The sequence below is a fragment of the Micropterus salmoides genome, unplaced genomic scaffold (genome assembly GCF_014851395.1).
Source record: "Micropterus salmoides isolate LMB-PRFRI ecotype aquatic unplaced genomic scaffold, ASM1485139v1 Ms_hic_scaffold_9, whole genome shotgun sequence".
In the NCBI taxonomy this organism is placed as follows: domain Eukaryota; kingdom Metazoa; phylum Chordata; class Actinopteri; order Centrarchiformes; family Centrarchidae; genus Micropterus; species Micropterus salmoides.
The window spans coordinates 23,787,385-23,804,989 of NW_024044681.1; the positions used below are offsets into that span (position 1 = coordinate 23,787,385).

The following is a 17,605-nucleotide window of genomic DNA, read 5'->3' on the forward strand; positions in this document are numbered from 1 at the left end:
TACCCATAATATCCAATGGTTTTATAGTTTTATCATTTTCAATATACTGCTTACAGTTCAGCTGCTAAAGTAAAAAGAAGAGGACTAACCCGGTGTCAACATCGAATCTCGTTATAGTTCCTGACTGACGTAAGACTACGTAGGCTACTTCTTTCTATCTGTGAATCCTGCCGGGCAGACTAAACCAATTTGCGTCTTTTGTAAGGGGTGAGAGGGGCCTCAGATGGGGGGCTCTCCACCGATATATTCAGCCAATTTTAACTTACTTATGAAACTACTTGCTTAGAAATAAAACATTGCAAACAAGAATAAACTTTTCATTACAGGATTTTCAAAGGCCCTCCCCCCATTGGGGCCCTATCAGTCCAACCCCTCCACCCCCACCCCCCTGCGACACGTACGTAGATCAATTACCTTTAATTTCCAGGAAGGCAATTATCGATATGATAATAACCGCGACAACATTGAGCTGTTGTCACGCCTATACCCAACCCCTGATCCAACAGGAGGTGGTTACTCAGTCCTGCTCTCTGGCTGAATGGACCAACTGTTTCGCTTTGCAGAGTTTCATAAGTGCTGCAGCTCCAACGCACAGTGTTGATACGTGCTTGCGTGAGCGTCAAAGGAGGTTTTCCACTTGCTGCTCTTAAACCAAAACCCCGCTAAACGCTCGGCCCTGCATCTGAGGGAGCTAACGTTTGAGAATGGCACGGACTTTGGGACTGTTGGCGAGTTGTTTGTTGTTTCTTTTCTCCACCGGTGCGGAGGGTGAGCGCAGCAGGGAGAGAGTTTACTACGTGGGGATCATTGAGGACTCGTGGGATTATGCACCCAGTGGAAAAAACCTTCTTAACGGCAAAGACGTCCAAAATGATGAGTGAGTAATATCAAAGGTGTTGAGATTAGGATACTAATAGATCTAGATGTAAATGAGATTTACAGAAACGTTTTCTGAAGTTCTACAGTAGCCTGTGTCATCCTGTGTTTGACAGTGTCTAGACTTATGGATGCACTGTTGTGTGCTTGAGCGTCAGTCTGGCAGTGACTAACAGTGAATGAGATTAGAGGCTTCCTCTGCTGTTGCGTTACACTGGCCATAATAAATTAGAAAAGTTAAATTAGAGAAAGAGAAGTTACAAGAGTTTAAATCACAACACACAACAATACTGTGATTTTACATGGAAGGAATGTTGCTGCACTTATAAGAATAAACCGAAAATTGTAAAAAGGTGCAATGAATGAAGAATTATCCCTCCTGGAATTTCTAAGGATGTAATGTATTTTCAGTTAAGTTTAAGACAGAGTCTTAGACACACAATACTGTCAATCTCACTGGTATGAATGAATTATTAGACTGTCATTGTGTTTCTAGTGAAGGTTCAGCAGTTAACTGAGATGGACTTGTTATTAAAAAAAGGCAGACTTGAAATGAAAGTCTATTATCATATCAAGGCACATGATGGATATAATTATGATAGCTTTTCCAAAGGCCACATCTCTTCAGGTGAGAGAGCTAATTAACTTAACATATAACACACACATAACACAACCGTTGCATCTATGTGTAAAGCCGGAGTTTCCAAACACACAGGGGCAGCCATGTTCACTCTGGGTGTACTCATACCAAGCTATTTCAGCATACATTGAACAATAATTATCTTCTCCAAATATATTGTCTATTTGTTCTTCCTATTTTATTCATTATTGAATCCATAGACAGATCATTTCTACTGATGGTACTTCCTCCAGTTGGTGGCTCTCATATATGGCCCCCTCATGTAAGAAAATTAATTGTAATTAGCCAATGAAAAACCAAGATGTGGTGTGTTTTACTAGAACTGTGTTTTTCTTTCAATAACATAGGTACATAGATTGCAACAGATAGATGATTGTCTCACACTCATCCGTACTGAAATAAGAAAACTTACATAATCGCAAACAACTTCATACATGAAGTTCTGTTTGAAGGGGATAAATTGGTGAGAGGTGGAAATGCTCTGAACAGGTGCTCAGTGAAATCCCCTTTATCAGACTTTCAGCAAGGTTGTCAGTGTAACCCATTTGTGAATCTACTAAATGTAATGCTTTTTGTCCTCCCTGTTGCTTTGGTTATGAGCTGGGTATGCAGTAGCAAAACTGTTTGCCACAGCTGCAGTAACAGGTTATTAGCACACAGAAACGTGTAATCACAATAATGACAAGTCTAATTGTTAGAGAGCTAACCAGATACAATTTGTTCTGCGGAATTACATCTACGGTTAAGGGATGTCCTAGTTCATGTTTAGTTTAAAATAAAACTGTCTGCCATTGACAATAAAGTTAAATGATCTCTGTTCCTGAAGAAGGAGTGCACTGCAATGGCACATTTGCAGTTTGCTACCTTTTTATACTGGTAATACTTCTATTTTCTTGTATTAATTACATAAAGTCTGTATGTTGACAATGATTAGGTAGTTCCACTGTTGTAATGGTGTTTGCATATAGTGGCTGCCTTGTTTCTCCTAATATTTATAGACTAGTATTTTGGGTCAAATACTGTGATTTGTTTTTTATATCACTTATATTTTACTATTTATGCCTTACACTGCAAAACATATACTGTATATGTAGCATGATAGGGAGAAATAACTGCATGTCACTGTGCAATTCTGTGTTGTATAATATGACAATAACCTTACCTTGAACTTAAGAAATGTCTCTTTCTCTCCTCCTGTGTAACCACTGCTCTGTCTGTATCTCTCGTGTTTGTTTTCTTTGTATTCCTTCCACTTCTATCTCAGGCATGCAAGAGTATTCCTGGAAAGAGGGCCGCACCGTATTGGCAGTGTTTATAAAAAGGCCATGTTCAGACAGTATACAGATGCTACGTACAGCAGCCTGGCCCCTCGGCCTGCCTGGCTGGGCTTCCTGGGGCCCATACTGCGAGCTGAGGTTGATGAAGTTATTGTGGTCCACCTGAAGAACTTTGCGACCAGGAACTTCTCTATACATCCCCATGGAGTTTTCTATGAGAAGAATGCAGAGGGTACAGCGTTACAGAATGTATCTGCACATAGAAACGCACTTAACACATTCACACAGAAAGACATTTGCAAGATCAATTAGATATCTTCAGACAGAGGGGACACCTGTTTATAGAAAGTTATACCTAGCAGTTTTTATAATGATAACAGTAAACATGATAACCAAGTACCATCATTACTCAGACTGGAAAAGTGCCACGTGAAAAAAAACAACATTGTAGGTTTCAGGACCGATAGCAATCGGGATATCACTACAGATGTCTGACAAAGTATGTCTGACTGTTCACAAATGAGTAGATTCATTCAACAATTGATGCAAAGTTCCTTAAAGTGAGTATCTCAGTCAGGCCATGGCTCATTTTTCCTGGGAAAGATATATTATTGGGGTTTTCATAACTTAATATGTTACATGAGCCATTATCAAATGATCTTACATTGTCTGCCTATTCAAATACGTTATTCAGTCAAACGAATATGATCTCTTCAGTCTGATTTTTTTTTTTTTTACTTAAAGCTGTGGGTTTGGGTAATGCTAGTCTGAAAAGTGGCATCATGGTATGCTTGCTCCTCTGGTTCAGTGACCGGTTGTCTCTGATAACAAGATACTGACAGGCTGAAAAGAAAAAGAACTAGCAATTGTGATACAGACTAAATAAGTCCAGTTTGGCCTGTCTGAGTGTACAAAAAGTGACCCAGCACAATTTTGAACTTTGCAGCTCTTTGTTATGAGACAAGCCCCCATCCTATTTAAGGGAGGTGTATCTTACAGCTTTGTTCCTATCTGAGAACCAGCTTTTTTGGCTCCCAAACGGCTCTTCATTTAGTACCACTTTTGCTGGTCAGATAACCGGCTGCTCCCGTTGTTCACCTAAAGGAGATGGCTCATAGAGTCAACTCATTTAAGACTAACACATAACCCATCCCCCACTCATCCGGGGAGAGGCATCCTGCCTCAGGAATTCCCAGAACCCTAAGGAAACTGAAACAAAAATGTTGCTTCCCTCTTAACACAGATTAGGGCTGATGTCTGACTTTATTTAGGGATTTTAATCTGTCTACAACTCACTTCTTAAGTGACCAACTAGTTTAAATAAACTAGAGAGATGTGGGGATAGAGGAGGAGGAGGGAGAGGAAGGGGACAGTGGTGTCGCCTCATCAAGACATAACAGTGATTAAAATCAGCTTATTCTGTGATAAACCATGCCATGTGACGAGTACAAATTAGTACAGAGGTCAGTGTATCTGTGATATCACTGAGAATGAGGCCATTTACATCATGTCACACACGCTTACACACGTGGAGGCTGAAAGCGTAACAGAGATAAGAACCATAGAGGAAATGGATATGACAAAACCTCCATTGAAGAAATTGATTATCAAACCTATTTGCAGTTGATGAATCATGTATTTCATGCATAATGTTTCGTACATCATTCTACAGCACTCAGTTTCCACTTTTAAACAGTTAAGGCAAAATTGTCCTTGTTAACCATAACGTTAATGCTGTGTCATTGTTTTCTACTGACGAAGTGAAAACACACCTCTCAGGAAACAGAGTGATCTCCGCATTGACATCTTGTATTTGTCTACCAGGAGCGCTCTATCCAGATGGGACATCAAAAAGTTTGAAGAAGGATGACTCTATTCCTCCGGGAGGCAGCTACACCTACCGCTGGGAGGTCAAACCAGAATTTGGCCCCACAGATGACGATGCCAACTGCCTGACCTGGGTCTACCACTCCCACGTAGATTCCCCCATGGACATCTCCTCAGGACTTATCGGGCCTCTGCTCACCTGCAAGAAAGGTATGAACATATGTGGCCTAGATGCTATTTACCATTTATGGAAGAGGAAATATTTCTTATAATATGCCTGTATATTGCCTGTTGGGTTACCTCTCTGTAGGCATTATTTGTATGCAGAATCAAGTCAAATATGTTTCTATATCCCTTAATCATAGTTACAGTCACAATCGGCTTCTCCACAACCATTAAAAAAGTAAATTACACCAACAGTCCCTAGCCTTAAGTATTTAGTTATAACAATGTCACTAAAATGCCAAAGAAAGCTTCATGAGAAAAACAAATATGGTGGGAAACCACAGGGAGAATTACACAGATTTACTACACTTTCTGGCCTATCATACGTGCTGAGGTGTTGGGGAAAACAAAGACTACATGTTCCTTTATCTGTGCTTGACTACATAAATATGTAACATTTTAATCCTGCACGTTTCTCTGTCTCATCTCCGTCTCTGAGCGCAGGAATGTTAAAGGACGATCCAGTCCAGGGTCAGACAAAGCCGGTGTCTGTTGTAGAGTCGGCCCGAAATGATGTGGACCAGGATATCTTCCTGATGTTCAACGTGGTGGATGAAAATCTGAGTTGGTACCTGGAGGACAACATTCAGAAGTGCTTTGATCCGGATGGAGTCAACCGAGAAGACCCAGACTTTGTGGAGTCAAACCTGATGCACAGTGAGATTTTCACAAAATCTAAATATACTCATCTCACTTTTCTTCCTTTCCCACCTCCCCTGCATCCTGCTGCCCCAACATTCTTTAATTCCCTATGTTATGTGAGTGAGTTATCACTTAAACAAAGTGCATTAAAAAAAGGTTTAAAGGCTACATTTGTTCTCTTTGTGCTGTCCTCTAACCCCTGTCTGTGTTTTTCTCTGTGTGACAGCTATTAGTGGGTACATGTTTGGTAATCTGCCCGGAATCCAGCTATGCCAGCACCGTGCAGTAGCCTGGCATTTGTTTGGCATGGGAAACGAGGTGGACATTCATACTGCCTTTTTCCACGGGAATACACTGCTGGACCGTGGCCACCGCACTGACGTCCTCAGCCTGTTCCCAGCCATTTTTGCTACAGCTGAGATGGCTCCGAAAGCAAGAGGAAAGTGGCTATTGACGTGCCAGGTTAACGATCACTTGCAGGGTAAGGCACCTGACCTTTTAACCTCTGTCACTTTTGACCTCATTGTGCAGGGTTGCTGAGCATGTAGAATGCATATTTGTGAAGTACACCTCACATTTTGACAAAGCAAATTGCTTTCAGGGCTCCTAGTTCTGCTCTTAACACACCAGGGCTTGGATTTTAAGGCCGTCCAAAGTCCAGTGAACATAGAAGTGAATGAGCCATACTTGCTCAACATATCATAAAATGCTGACACTTGTGAAATACCTTTCCTTTGTATTATGCCAGATTTTCCATAATCAGCTATTCATCCCTCTGTGGCTATACAAATCACATCTTTCACAGGTTCTGTGTCCTCTTAGGTTCTAGAAATGAAATATCACACTAAAGTTAAAGAGAAGGAAGTTGAAAGTGTTAACTGAACCCTGGAATATTTCATATTTTATTAAACATGATTCTATTAAACCTGACTCTTTAGACTAGTCAGGTGGATTTTCAGCTATTAAGATTGAGCGGTCTAAAGTTTAAGTGTGTGTGTGTGTGTGTGTGTGTGTGTGTGTGTGTGTGAATTATGGTCTGTGTAATGTTTGTGTCTGTGTCTGTTTATCTATTCCAGCTGGGATGCAGGCCTTTTATGAAGTGAAGTCATGTGGCAGTGGGGCCAGCTCCACAGTGATGCGCGGTATAGTGAGGAATTACTACCTGGCAGCAGAGAAAGTCCAGTGGAGCTATGCTCCCTCAGGAAAAGATCTGATTAATAATGTATCCCTTACTGAGGCCAACAGGTGGGCAAACACCTTATCAAATATGAGTGATATACTGCTGCATCCAACCTAATCAATGGTAACAGTGAGGGTCACTGCATGATTGAAGAAAGTTAAATTATTACTTAGCCCAATGTAATTCAAAACTCTACTGAAGTTTGTACCAAACACACAGTGAGCTGGGCTCTCCTGGTTTCATGGCAACTGTCTTCCAACTGTGTAGGTTATCAGGGGTCATGTCCATTTATTTTGTTTTATAGCCTAATCTGGTCTGTTTGTTGTTTAAAAATCTATCCATTTTTATCCAAAATTAGCCAAAGAAGACATTATTTTTACTGCATGTAGTGGTTGCCAAACATGTACAGTGTTGTAGAACAATGTTTACAATATTATATTTTAAATAACACCTAGGGTTCTTTAAAAGTGCGTCGTTTTAACAAATTGAAACAATTTTTTTGTTAGGATGGGGTCAGGGTCAATCCAAAACCAGTTATGTGATGCAACTGGAATAAATTTCTTTACAACTGTACTAAAACCATCAGATACCCATCAAATGTCACCAACCACCTAATACACAATAAGGCTGGTGTTTCATAGCAAGGCAACTGAATGGTCCAGAAATTTAATATTTATCAGATGGATATGTTCTGCTTTTATAAAGCACAACCTCAATAGATTTGATGAAGGAAGAACAGGTTCTAACTAACTCCTTATTTCATTAAGGGGTGAACTAGCCCTTTGAAGCGTGTAAAACCCCTGAACAAAGTTGCCTGCCTGTGTGTGTGTGGTCATTCCTGTGGTGGGGCAGTTTTGTTGTGTCTAGAATAAACAATGTGGATAGTGATGCAGTGACACAGTTGTTAGTGTGTCTTTGTTATCATTCCCTGAAAAGCCACACCACCGTTTCACCCAAGTCACATATTAATTGCAACCCACGTCACTCCTTCTGTGATACACTCACAGTATCATGTGCTACATATCTTTCCTCCCACTCCCTCCATCCCTTTCTCTCATAGTGCATCAGAGGTGTTTTTTGGCAGAGATGGTGGACGAATCGGAGGTCGTTACCTGAAAGTGATATACAAAGAGTACACGGACAATACCTTCACCACAACAAAAACACCAACACCTGATTCTCGACACTTAGGACTCTTAGGTAAGGTTTCCCTTCTTTTCCCTGATTTATTAGAAATCGCACACTTGTGTGTATTGTGTATTTATTGGTATACTGGTGTCTTGTCTTCCACCATAATCCTCTCAGTTCCTCCCGTCTGGTCACAGTGTTCTTCTGCATTTGTCCAGGTCCAGTACTGAGGGCAGAGGAAGGAGACACTCTCAGAGTGACATTCATGAATAGAGCTGATAGAAACTTCAGCATTGAGCCTCATGGCCTACACTATGACAAACACTTCCAGGGAAGCAGCTATGAGGACGGTGAGGAGTCAGTTGGTTTGGCACAGAAACTCGTTGCACAGCTAAGAAAACCTGCAGTAGCTATGAAATCTTTTAATTCATCAGCTCAATCATAAGGGGAGAGGATTAATTAAACTATACTCTATAAACAGAAGCTGTAGCCAATGCTTAACAATTCAGATTAACAAAGGCATGCATTTTTTTGAAAATCATTTCAAGACTTTTACTTTGAATTCATGCTTAAATGTTTAGAATGAAGGGTAAAAAATTCATGTTATGCATGAACAGCGTTGCAATAAAATGTGTTTGAATTTCAGAATACCTTAAAATAAAACAAAAATAACAAAAGTTTGATACAGCTGGTATTGTAATTAGGTAATTACAATACATGCCTCATGACAGTAGCTCTTAAAGAGTCAAGCATCATTATTTAAACTTTTAAAGTAGCATTACCACACATAGGTTCCAGATACAAGTTTCATTATGTCTTGATTTGTCATGAGACCATCACCTTAAACAATCTGAAGCAGTGGTAAGTGCTCACACATTATGCCCACTAAAAGAGACAACCCTGGAACAAAGCAATGAAAGAAAATTTCATAATCCCTCTCACTGTTGACTGAAGTGACAGCAGATCTGATCATTATTGTTCTTTGTGCCCGATACTGTAGGTGTCAATAAGCCAGGCTCCCACGTTGGTCCAGGTGAGAACTTCACCTACATCTGGCAGGTGCTGGAAGGGCCATCTTCATCAGATTCTCCCTGTGTCCCCTACCTGTACTACTCTGCCACGGATCCTGTCATGGACACCAACTCTGGATTAGTGGGACCTCTGCTCGTTTGCAAGAAAGGAACACTGGGGGAGAAAGGAACCCAGGTGCTGATTTATTAACCATTCACACACACTCTGTCACACAGGGAAATGCTGGAACGCATTTTACAAGCTTTAACCAGTAAATGTTAATCTTTTCCCTTGTTCAATGATTTTATTAAATTATTGTCATTGGTACATTTTCTGACTGATCGACTAATTGTCTCTGCACTATTATAATTGGATAAGATTAAATTAAACTTTAATGATACTTTTTGGGAAATTGGGCCATCGTGGTCGAGTTAGTTAAGATGATAACAAAATACACTGAGCTCAAGATAATATTGCGTATAGTAGTTTACATCTTGACATTTGCATATTCAAAGAGTTTAAAGCATCATAATACATTTTCCGTTGTTTCTGTTATGCTGTTAACTGCAGCGGCACTCAGCAAACCCCAACACGTCCTTACTGTTAAAATGTGTGTGCATTGTTTATCAAAAGGATGTGGACAAGGATCTGTTCCTTCTGTTTTCTGTCATGGATGAAAACCTGAGCTGGTATTTGGAGGAAAATATCAAGATGTTCAGCACCAATGAGTCAAATCCAGAACACGAGGACTTCAAGGAGAGCAATAAGATGCATGGTAATCAGTGTGTTTGTCGAGGGGTGTGGATTTTTACCACAGTCTGTATTTTGATTTGAAATCTTTATTTCGAACGTGCAAGAGAAAGTTTATATAAAAATAAAATAATACAATGTTTAAAAACATAGGAGAAAAAAAAACCAGATGAGTAGCCAACAAAGTACCCTTCTTTCCTGTGTTAACATACTTCTATCACATGTGCGAAAAGGAGTAGGAAGAAGTAAAACTATTATTAAAGTAAAACTACTATTAAAGTTAAGTAATATTTGATTGATACTAATCGTAGCTCACGTGCCATTTGAACATATTTTGAATGCAGTTTCTAGTATTTCTTTAGTATGTTTAAATCTTCCCTTTCATTTCAGCTGTAAACGGACGCATGTATGGGAACCTTCCCGGGCTGGATATGTGTGCTGGTGACAAAGTTAGGTGGTACACCTTCGGGCTAGGTACAGAGGTGGACATCCATGGGGTTTATTTCGAAGGGAACACCTTCAAGAATCAAGGCACAACTCGTGACACTCTCAGTCTATTTCCTCACACCACTGCTACTGCCGTGATGCAGCCAAACAATTCTGGTTAGTCATATTACACACACACACACACACACAAACATGCACAATGCTGACACTCAAAAACCACATCCCTTTCTCACAGACAGATTGTCTCATCCATACTTAAGATTTTGTTTGACAGGCAGATTTGATCTTTACAAACATCCTGTTGTTTTCCTGTGTGTACACTCTTCCCAACACTTGAAAACAGGAAATATTAATAACTACAATGCAAACAGAAAATGTCAAACTATATGTAATATTTGTATCATTTGCAATATCCTGAGATGTGTTGAGGGCGTCTTCCCAGCCTAGTTAAAGGAAAAGTTGTTAATTTGCAAATCTAGACTACTTTGTAAGGATATCCCGTTTTTTCTTGAATTTGATGTTTGTTTAGGTCCATGAAAAATACTATTTCACAAAATCACTGATTTTAAAGGCAGTCATGTCAGAGAAAATATTGTAAATAGAGTTTAATATAACAGTAGATGTGGTATAGCAAACATCTGAGGTCAGTTGTTTGGGTCAGTTGAATTTCCGTTTTACATTTGAATGACTTGGGCTGTCACAACCTAAAATATGAGTACAGATACACATATGTCCTTAATATATGTATGGTTATTTATTTTGGAAGTCAAAAGATCATCAAAGGAAAAGTGATAAGCCATATTGAATATTAAATCACAATGCAATCTTATTGCACAATGCAACGCAGAAGAAAAAAAGGACACTGTTATTTCTGTGCCAAGCTATGCTTTGCAAGAAACCACATACCTCAAATTGGAGTCAGTGAAGTTGACACTTTTATTACCAAAAAACTTTCAGACACTAAAAGCAATTACACACATGTCCCTTTTACTAGCATGGTGTGGCTGCACACATTGACAAATAGTTCATGCAACTAATTAGCACCAAAGTATTATTCATTCAGATTAACCGGAATGGTTTCTGTCTATCTGTCTGTCTGTGCATAAGGTTGGCCTAGATCAAATAAATGATTCGAAATTGCCTTAAAACTAAAAAACTTATATTCATACTTGTTGAAATAAACAATTTCCTAATAGCCTATTTCCCATCTTTGCTGAGCAAGAGTTTTGTGCAAAGGAATTAAAGACCTGTCCCATATAAACACCTGTCCCAAATGTAGGCAGGGTGAGTTCATTGGTTGAAGCAAATAAAAGCCTGGGCTATTGCTTGACGTTTTGCGGTACATTACATTAATTTGGCAGATGCTTTTATCCAAAGTGACTTACAATATGTGCATTCAGACTCAACAGGAACAAAGCTAGATGTCATCAGAAACTCAAAGTGCTACCCCCTTCAAATAAAACACTATAGTGTGTTCAGAGAGCAACGGTACAAATGCATCTATGTTTCACCTGCAAATGTCTGCACCCAGGCTGAAGCCACAAACATATCCCATGAGGCAAAATCTTTAACCTCTTTCCATTCTACTGGCAGGTGTGTATGAGGTGAGCTGCAGAGTAACAGACCACTACTCTGCTGGCATGAGGCAGCAGTACAGAGTGAACCTCTGCCCGAAAAACAAAGTGAAGCGCACACATTCAGAGCCAACCAACATTGTGCAGTATTTTATTAGTGCTGAGGAAATAGAGTGGGACTACTCACCCGAGAGAGACTGGGAGCTGGAGAAACACGGCACAACATCAAAGGACAGGTGTGTGAGTAAGATAATTGCAGGATGATGTATTTCAGTGTTGTAGCCGGAGCCTATGATTACTATTGGCGTCACTTATAACTGTTTGTTAATGGAAGCACATTGGGACATGTCTCCCAGTCCAGGCGCAAAATACGTGGAGAAAGGGAAAAACAGAATTGGCTCGCGCTACAAGAAGGTGGTGTATAGAGAATACACTAATGACACCTTCAGAGTTCAGAAGAAACGCCAGCCCAACCAGGAACACTTGGGAATTATTGGTAAGTGTTGCTGCTCTTTATGCCCGTTTTTTTACCAAGAAAAAAATAAAGAACACAGGTTTTTTCATTCCACTGTAGGTCCAATAATCAAAGCAGAGGTAGGAGAGCAGATCGTGATCACATTCAAGAACAAAGCCAGCCGGCCATATTCGATTACTGCACATGGAGTTAAAGCCAGTGGTGCACACATTCCTGTCAAACCTGGTGAGAATCAAATTTGAAAAAATAAATAATATCCATGGTGGTGTATTTTTTTTTCAGAAGCAGTGGGATTGATATGCGTTTGTTTTATGTTCTCTTGCCTTCAGGCCACATAATCGAGTTGACGTGGGATGTTCCTCAAAGCTCTAGTCCAGGGGTATCAGATCCTAACTGCATCTCTTATGCCTACTACTCCAATGTTGATTTCATCAAGGTACATATTTCCTGTATACAGTAACAATCGCACAGAAGCACATAATTCACAGTGTTGCTGTAAAAGAATACATTAGCCTGCATATATTTGATGTTTGTGATAAGTTCGTTTATTTATGTTTAGGATCTGTACAGTGGTCTTCTGGGGCCTCTGGTGATATGCAGGCCTGGTACTCTGCAGCAGGGCGAGGGCCCCGACAGACCGAGGGCTGACGTGGAGAAGGAGTTTGCTCTGCTCTTCATGGTGCATGATGAAAACCAGTCCTGGTACTTGGATGACAACATCAGAACATACCTAGGCATTCACCCTGATACCGTAAAGGGAGATGAAGACTTTATAGAGAGTAACATGATGCACGGTAGGAGATTAAACAATGGTGTTCCCGTTACACTTGTGTCTGACTCAATGTGTGATGGCGTGAGTGTTTGGTAATCTCTATGTGTGAATGTGTCTATTGAAGGGATCAATGGTATGTTGTACGGTAACCTCCATGGACTGGTGATGATGCAGGGCCAGACAGTTGACTGGTATCTACTGGGTATGGGCAACGAAGTGGACATGCACACCGTTCACTTCCATGCAGAGACATTCACCTACAAGGTAATCCTAATCACCACAACTATTAAGCTTATTATTCAGAATTAAAACAGTTAGTTAAACTTTATAGTCCCCTGTTCTAGTAGTGCTACTATTTGACATAAAGAACGGTTATAAATAATTTTGGTTTGATGTGTAGGCCGCCAGTATTACCTCTGGGTGCCTTGGCAGGGTGTAGAGTGACCTCTGCTGGTTAAGCTTCTACATAGCTGAGTATGTAGAAATGTTATAACACTAAAATATACACTTATTAGTAATAATAAGCACTGTCATGGTTAGCACTGTCATCTCACAGCAGGAAGGTTGTGGGTTCAAACCCCGCTTGCCCTGGCCTTTCTGTGTGGAGTGCATGTTCTCCCCGTGTCTCCGTGGGTTCTCTCCGGGACCCTAAATTTTCCTTGGGTATTAGTGGTTGTTTGTCTAAGTGTGGCCCTGTGATGGATTGGCGACCTGTCCAGGGTGTTTCAAAACTGAATCTGTTTTAAAACCAAAATGGAAAAACAGATAAACAGAAAATAAAAAAAACAGACATTGGTTTTTGCTTTGAAAATATTGATTTTGATATTTAATGTGTCCAATTTGTGTAGCTTTGTGTGTTACACTTGATAAAGCTGCAGCAGATACACTTGGGCGAAGCGGTGCCTGAGTAAATGTAATTAAGATGAGCGTGAACATCAACATACAGTATCTCACAAAAGTGAGTACACTCCCCACATTTGTGTAAATATTTGATTATATCTTTTCATGTGACAACACTAAAGAAACGACACTTTGCTACAATGTAAAGTAGTGAGTGTACATGTAGCTTGTACCTTCAAAATAACACATCACACAGCCATTAATGTCTAAACCACTGGCAACAAAAGTGAGTACACCCCTAATGAAAATGTCCAAATTGGGCCCAAAGTGTTAATATTTTGTGTGGCCACCATTATTTTCCAGCACTGCCTTAACCCTCTTGGGCATGGAGTTCACCAGAGCTTCACAGGTTGCCACTGGAGTCCTCTTCCACTCCTGCATGACAACATCACGGAGTTGGTGGAGGTTAGAGACCTTGCACTCCTCCACCATCTGTTTGAGGATTTCCCACAGATGCTTGATAGGGTCTAGGTCTGGAGACATGCTTCTTTAGCGAGGCAGTGGTCGTCTTGGAGGTGTGTTTGGGGTCGTTACCATGCTGGAATACTGCCCTGCGGCCAGTCTCCGAAGATCATGCTATGCTTCAGTATGTCACAGTACATGTTGGCATTCATGGTTCCCTCAATGAACTGTAGATCCCCAGTGCCAGCAGCACTAATGCAGCCCCAGGCCATGCCACTCCCACCACCATGCTTGACTGTAGGCAAGACAAACTTGTCTTTGTACTCCTCACCCGGTTGCCACCACACACGCTTGACACCATCTGAACCAAATAAGTTTATCTTGGGCTCCTCAGACCACAGGATATGGTTCCAGTAATCCATGTCCTTAGCCTGCTTATCTTCAGCAAACTGTTTGCTGACTTTCTTGTGCATCATCTTTAGAAGGAGCTTCCTTCTGGGACGACAGCCATGCAGACTATTTGATGCAGAGTGTGGCGTATGGTCTGAGCACTGACGGGCTGATCCCCCACCCGTTCAGCCTCTGTGGCAATGCTGGCAGCACTCATAAGTCTATTCCCCAAAGACAGCCTCTGGATATGATGCTGAGCATGTGTACTCCACTTCTTTGGTCAACCATGGTGAGGCCTGTTCTGAGTAGAACCTGTCCTGTTGAACCGCTGTATGGTTTTGGCCAACGTGCTGGACATTTTCACTTACACAGCAAACATGAACTGTTTTTCAGTGAGATGTATATTAACGAATCATACATGGATTGTCCCAGTTGCTAGTGAGTTACAAACTGAACATTGAGCCTTCTCTAACTAAAAACCCACTATGTTGATGTCTAAGCTCATCTTAATTGCATTTAATCAGGCACCGGCATTGCCCAAGTGTATCTGCTGCAGGTTTATCAAGTGTAACACACAAAGCTACACAAATCAGACACATTAAATATCAAAATCCGTTTAAAAATTTATATACAAATAAACCAGGGGTGCCCAACTTTCCCATTCCATATTCACACAGTGTAGAACTGATCCGTTTTGAATTATGTTAAATAATCAAATTCTGATTTTAGGTGTGGTCGTCCTTGACATTAAACCACTTTCCATGTCTACACAGGAAGTTTCTCAGCTCTTTACTCGGTGCTTATTTCCTCTTCTTTTTTCCCCGCGTGTGTGTGTGTGTGTGTGTGTGTGTGTCAGACAGATCATGTGCACCGTGCAGATGTCTTTGACCTCTTCCCGGGGACTTTCCAGACTGTGGAGATGGTGGCCGGAAACCCGGGGACTTGGTTGCTTCACTGTCACTTGACTGACCACATCCGTGCAGGCATGGAGACCACTTTCACTATCAAAGGTATGTATGCAGTCATGTTTGTAAATATGTGTGAATGTGACTTTACATATTCAGTATTCACATACATGGGTATGAACTTCTATTGAAGAGGCTTTGTCTAACATCTCACTTTTTATCAGTTTCAGGTCCAGATGACGACTCACATGGTAAGATCTGTTTTTTTTGATCAAACACTACATAAATTATTGGAACACGTTACAATGCACGCGTGGTTCAATAAGACTGTTAATAATTCCATTTGGTCTGGTCACAGCCATCATTTCTCATCTAGTTCAGCACAGGTCAAAAGTGGGCCAGGTATTGGACTTGCTCCATCTGTGCTGTTATGTAATGGATTTGAAATGTTTTGTTTAATATTATCTATCTTTGCTTAGTTATTATAGGGTACAGTATAGAAACATCATTTGGGTTACACTTGAAAGATGCAGTGCAGCAGATAAATTTGTGACTGTATTAACGTTGATGAGCATGAATCAAAATTCCATTTTTTTCACAAAAATGTGTGAAACATTTTTAAATGGTTGACTCCAAGGCCAGTATAGGTGAGGACCGGAGATTTACGGTAATCATGTAACACTGCGCCAGTAAATAAGTGAATTCCAAGATATAGTAAAAAAACAGTTTGTGCATTTAAGGACTTACAAACAAAACAAAATCCTGAATGCTACAAGATGTCATGGTTGTAAAATATATATCATGCACTTATCATGTCCCTACCACCCTCCGTCTCTGACTTCCTTTTTCTGCTATAGCACCAAGAACTGAAGGCTCCTTAAAGACGCTGCTGCTCTCGCTTGGTGTTGTGGCTGTGAGTAGACTCGACTGATGAATGGACTGTGACACTGGGCTGTCTGTGCGTTACTACAATACTGGTCACTACTGCACCTAAAAATCCAGAGCCAAAATCACTGTTGGAGGTTATCTATGTAAATATCAAGCTTTTCAAAATATATCAATGACTGTATAGCGTAAAGTTTAGACAAAAGAAGCATTTTATAATGGTGAGTTGTTTCAATGTTGCTGTTTTCTGGCATGTTGTGCTGTGTTGGATGTGCAATAAAGACATTTATTCAACTTTGCTGTGATATCAGTGGCCATGTTCACTATTTGGTTTCATGTGCTTGCATCACCTTGCACCACAAGGTGGCGATAACAGTAAGTTCCCAAGAAAACAAAGGGTCAAAGTTTCCTTTTTTATTGTGTATAGCCCTAAACAAAGTATTTTTGTAGCTTTGTTAAACCTTCATATCAAATGTGACATGTTCATATCACCACAGGGACTATCAAAATTTAAATGTTGAATATTATCAAATGATATACTGTCGTTATTCCATTACATCTCAAACAACTGAATCCTGTCTTGTAAGTTCCTGATGTCCTTTATGATATAAGGTAGCAGATCAACAAATGTTTTTCATAAGGTGTAGGGAAAAGCCACTACTGACGATTAAGTTTGATTTGTGTCATGTAATGAGGCATCACCCACAGTGTGAGATCAATTTTTAGGTGTGTTCGAGATGACTGCGGCTGACATTCGCCGACTTCATAGTCTAAAGTGAGCTGCAGGGTCGGGGTATAAAAACGGCGCCGTCGAGTCGGACACATTCTACCTGTGTGGCTAATTTATACTGTGAGCTGAGATCAATGACTGATCTCAGGTGTGGTTCCAACTTTGTGCAGTCGGAGAACAGCAACTGCGGCCGCCGGACTCGGTACCTGCAGCCGCCTTGCTCCCGCGAGGTTTTAATGTCATATGACATGGTGCCGTTTTGCAGCGCCGGGGACGCTGCATGAAGTTAAACGCACCTACTCAGTTAATGGCTGATACTCAAACAGTCTGATTGGTTCATCTGGGATAGATCAAATACCCCTTCAACATGAATGAATTTATTGGCCGCCAGATTAAAAGCAAATTAGAATTTTAACTTGGGTGTGTTTTCTTTAACCTTTAATCTGGAATATTGATCATGGTAACAGCACAAATTACCATATCAGTGTTTATTTAAATAGGTTCACTGTGGGTCACTTAGTGATTGATTTGCATATTGATTACTGTTTTAAGTAATAGTGCACTGCAAG

The 17,605-nt window shown here is 40.5% G+C and overlaps 1 protein-coding gene across 1 annotated transcript; it reads left to right on the top strand.

The window, feature by feature from the left end:
* The first annotated feature begins 481 nt into the window (after positions 1 to 481).
* LOC119895730 (ferroxidase HEPHL1) lies at positions 482 to 16,606 on the top strand. The gene is made up of 20 exons (XM_038709023.1): positions 482 to 877; positions 2,781 to 3,025; positions 4,618 to 4,830; positions 5,290 to 5,502; positions 5,714 to 5,968; positions 6,564 to 6,732; positions 7,728 to 7,867; positions 8,014 to 8,145; positions 8,796 to 9,001; positions 9,440 to 9,581; positions 9,947 to 10,159; positions 11,597 to 11,813; positions 11,934 to 12,073; positions 12,152 to 12,277; positions 12,382 to 12,488; positions 12,612 to 12,846; positions 12,949 to 13,088; positions 15,373 to 15,526; positions 15,646 to 15,672; positions 16,279 to 16,606. Exons 1-20 carry the CDS (start codon positions 705 to 707, stop codon positions 16,350 to 16,352), a joined length of 3,321 nt encoding a protein of 1,106 aa, XP_038564951.1. The 5' UTR covers positions 482 to 704; the 3' UTR covers positions 16,353 to 16,606.
* The last annotated feature ends 999 nt before the right edge of the window (positions 16,607 to 17,605 follow it).

Excerpts from the sequence above, each read along its gene's own strand:
- LOC119895730 (XM_038709023.1), top strand. The coding sequence starts at position 705 with ATGGCACGGACTTTGGGACTGTTGGCGAGTTGTTTGTTGTTTCTTTTC. Across the intron at positions 878-2,780 it reads AAAGACGTCCAAAATGATGA|GCATGCAAGAGTATTCCTGG; the intron begins GTGAGTAATATC and ends CTTCTATCTCAG. Across the intron at positions 5,969-6,563 it reads GGTTAACGATCACTTGCAGG|CTGGGATGCAGGCCTTTTAT; the intron begins GTAAGGCACCTG and ends TATCTATTCCAG.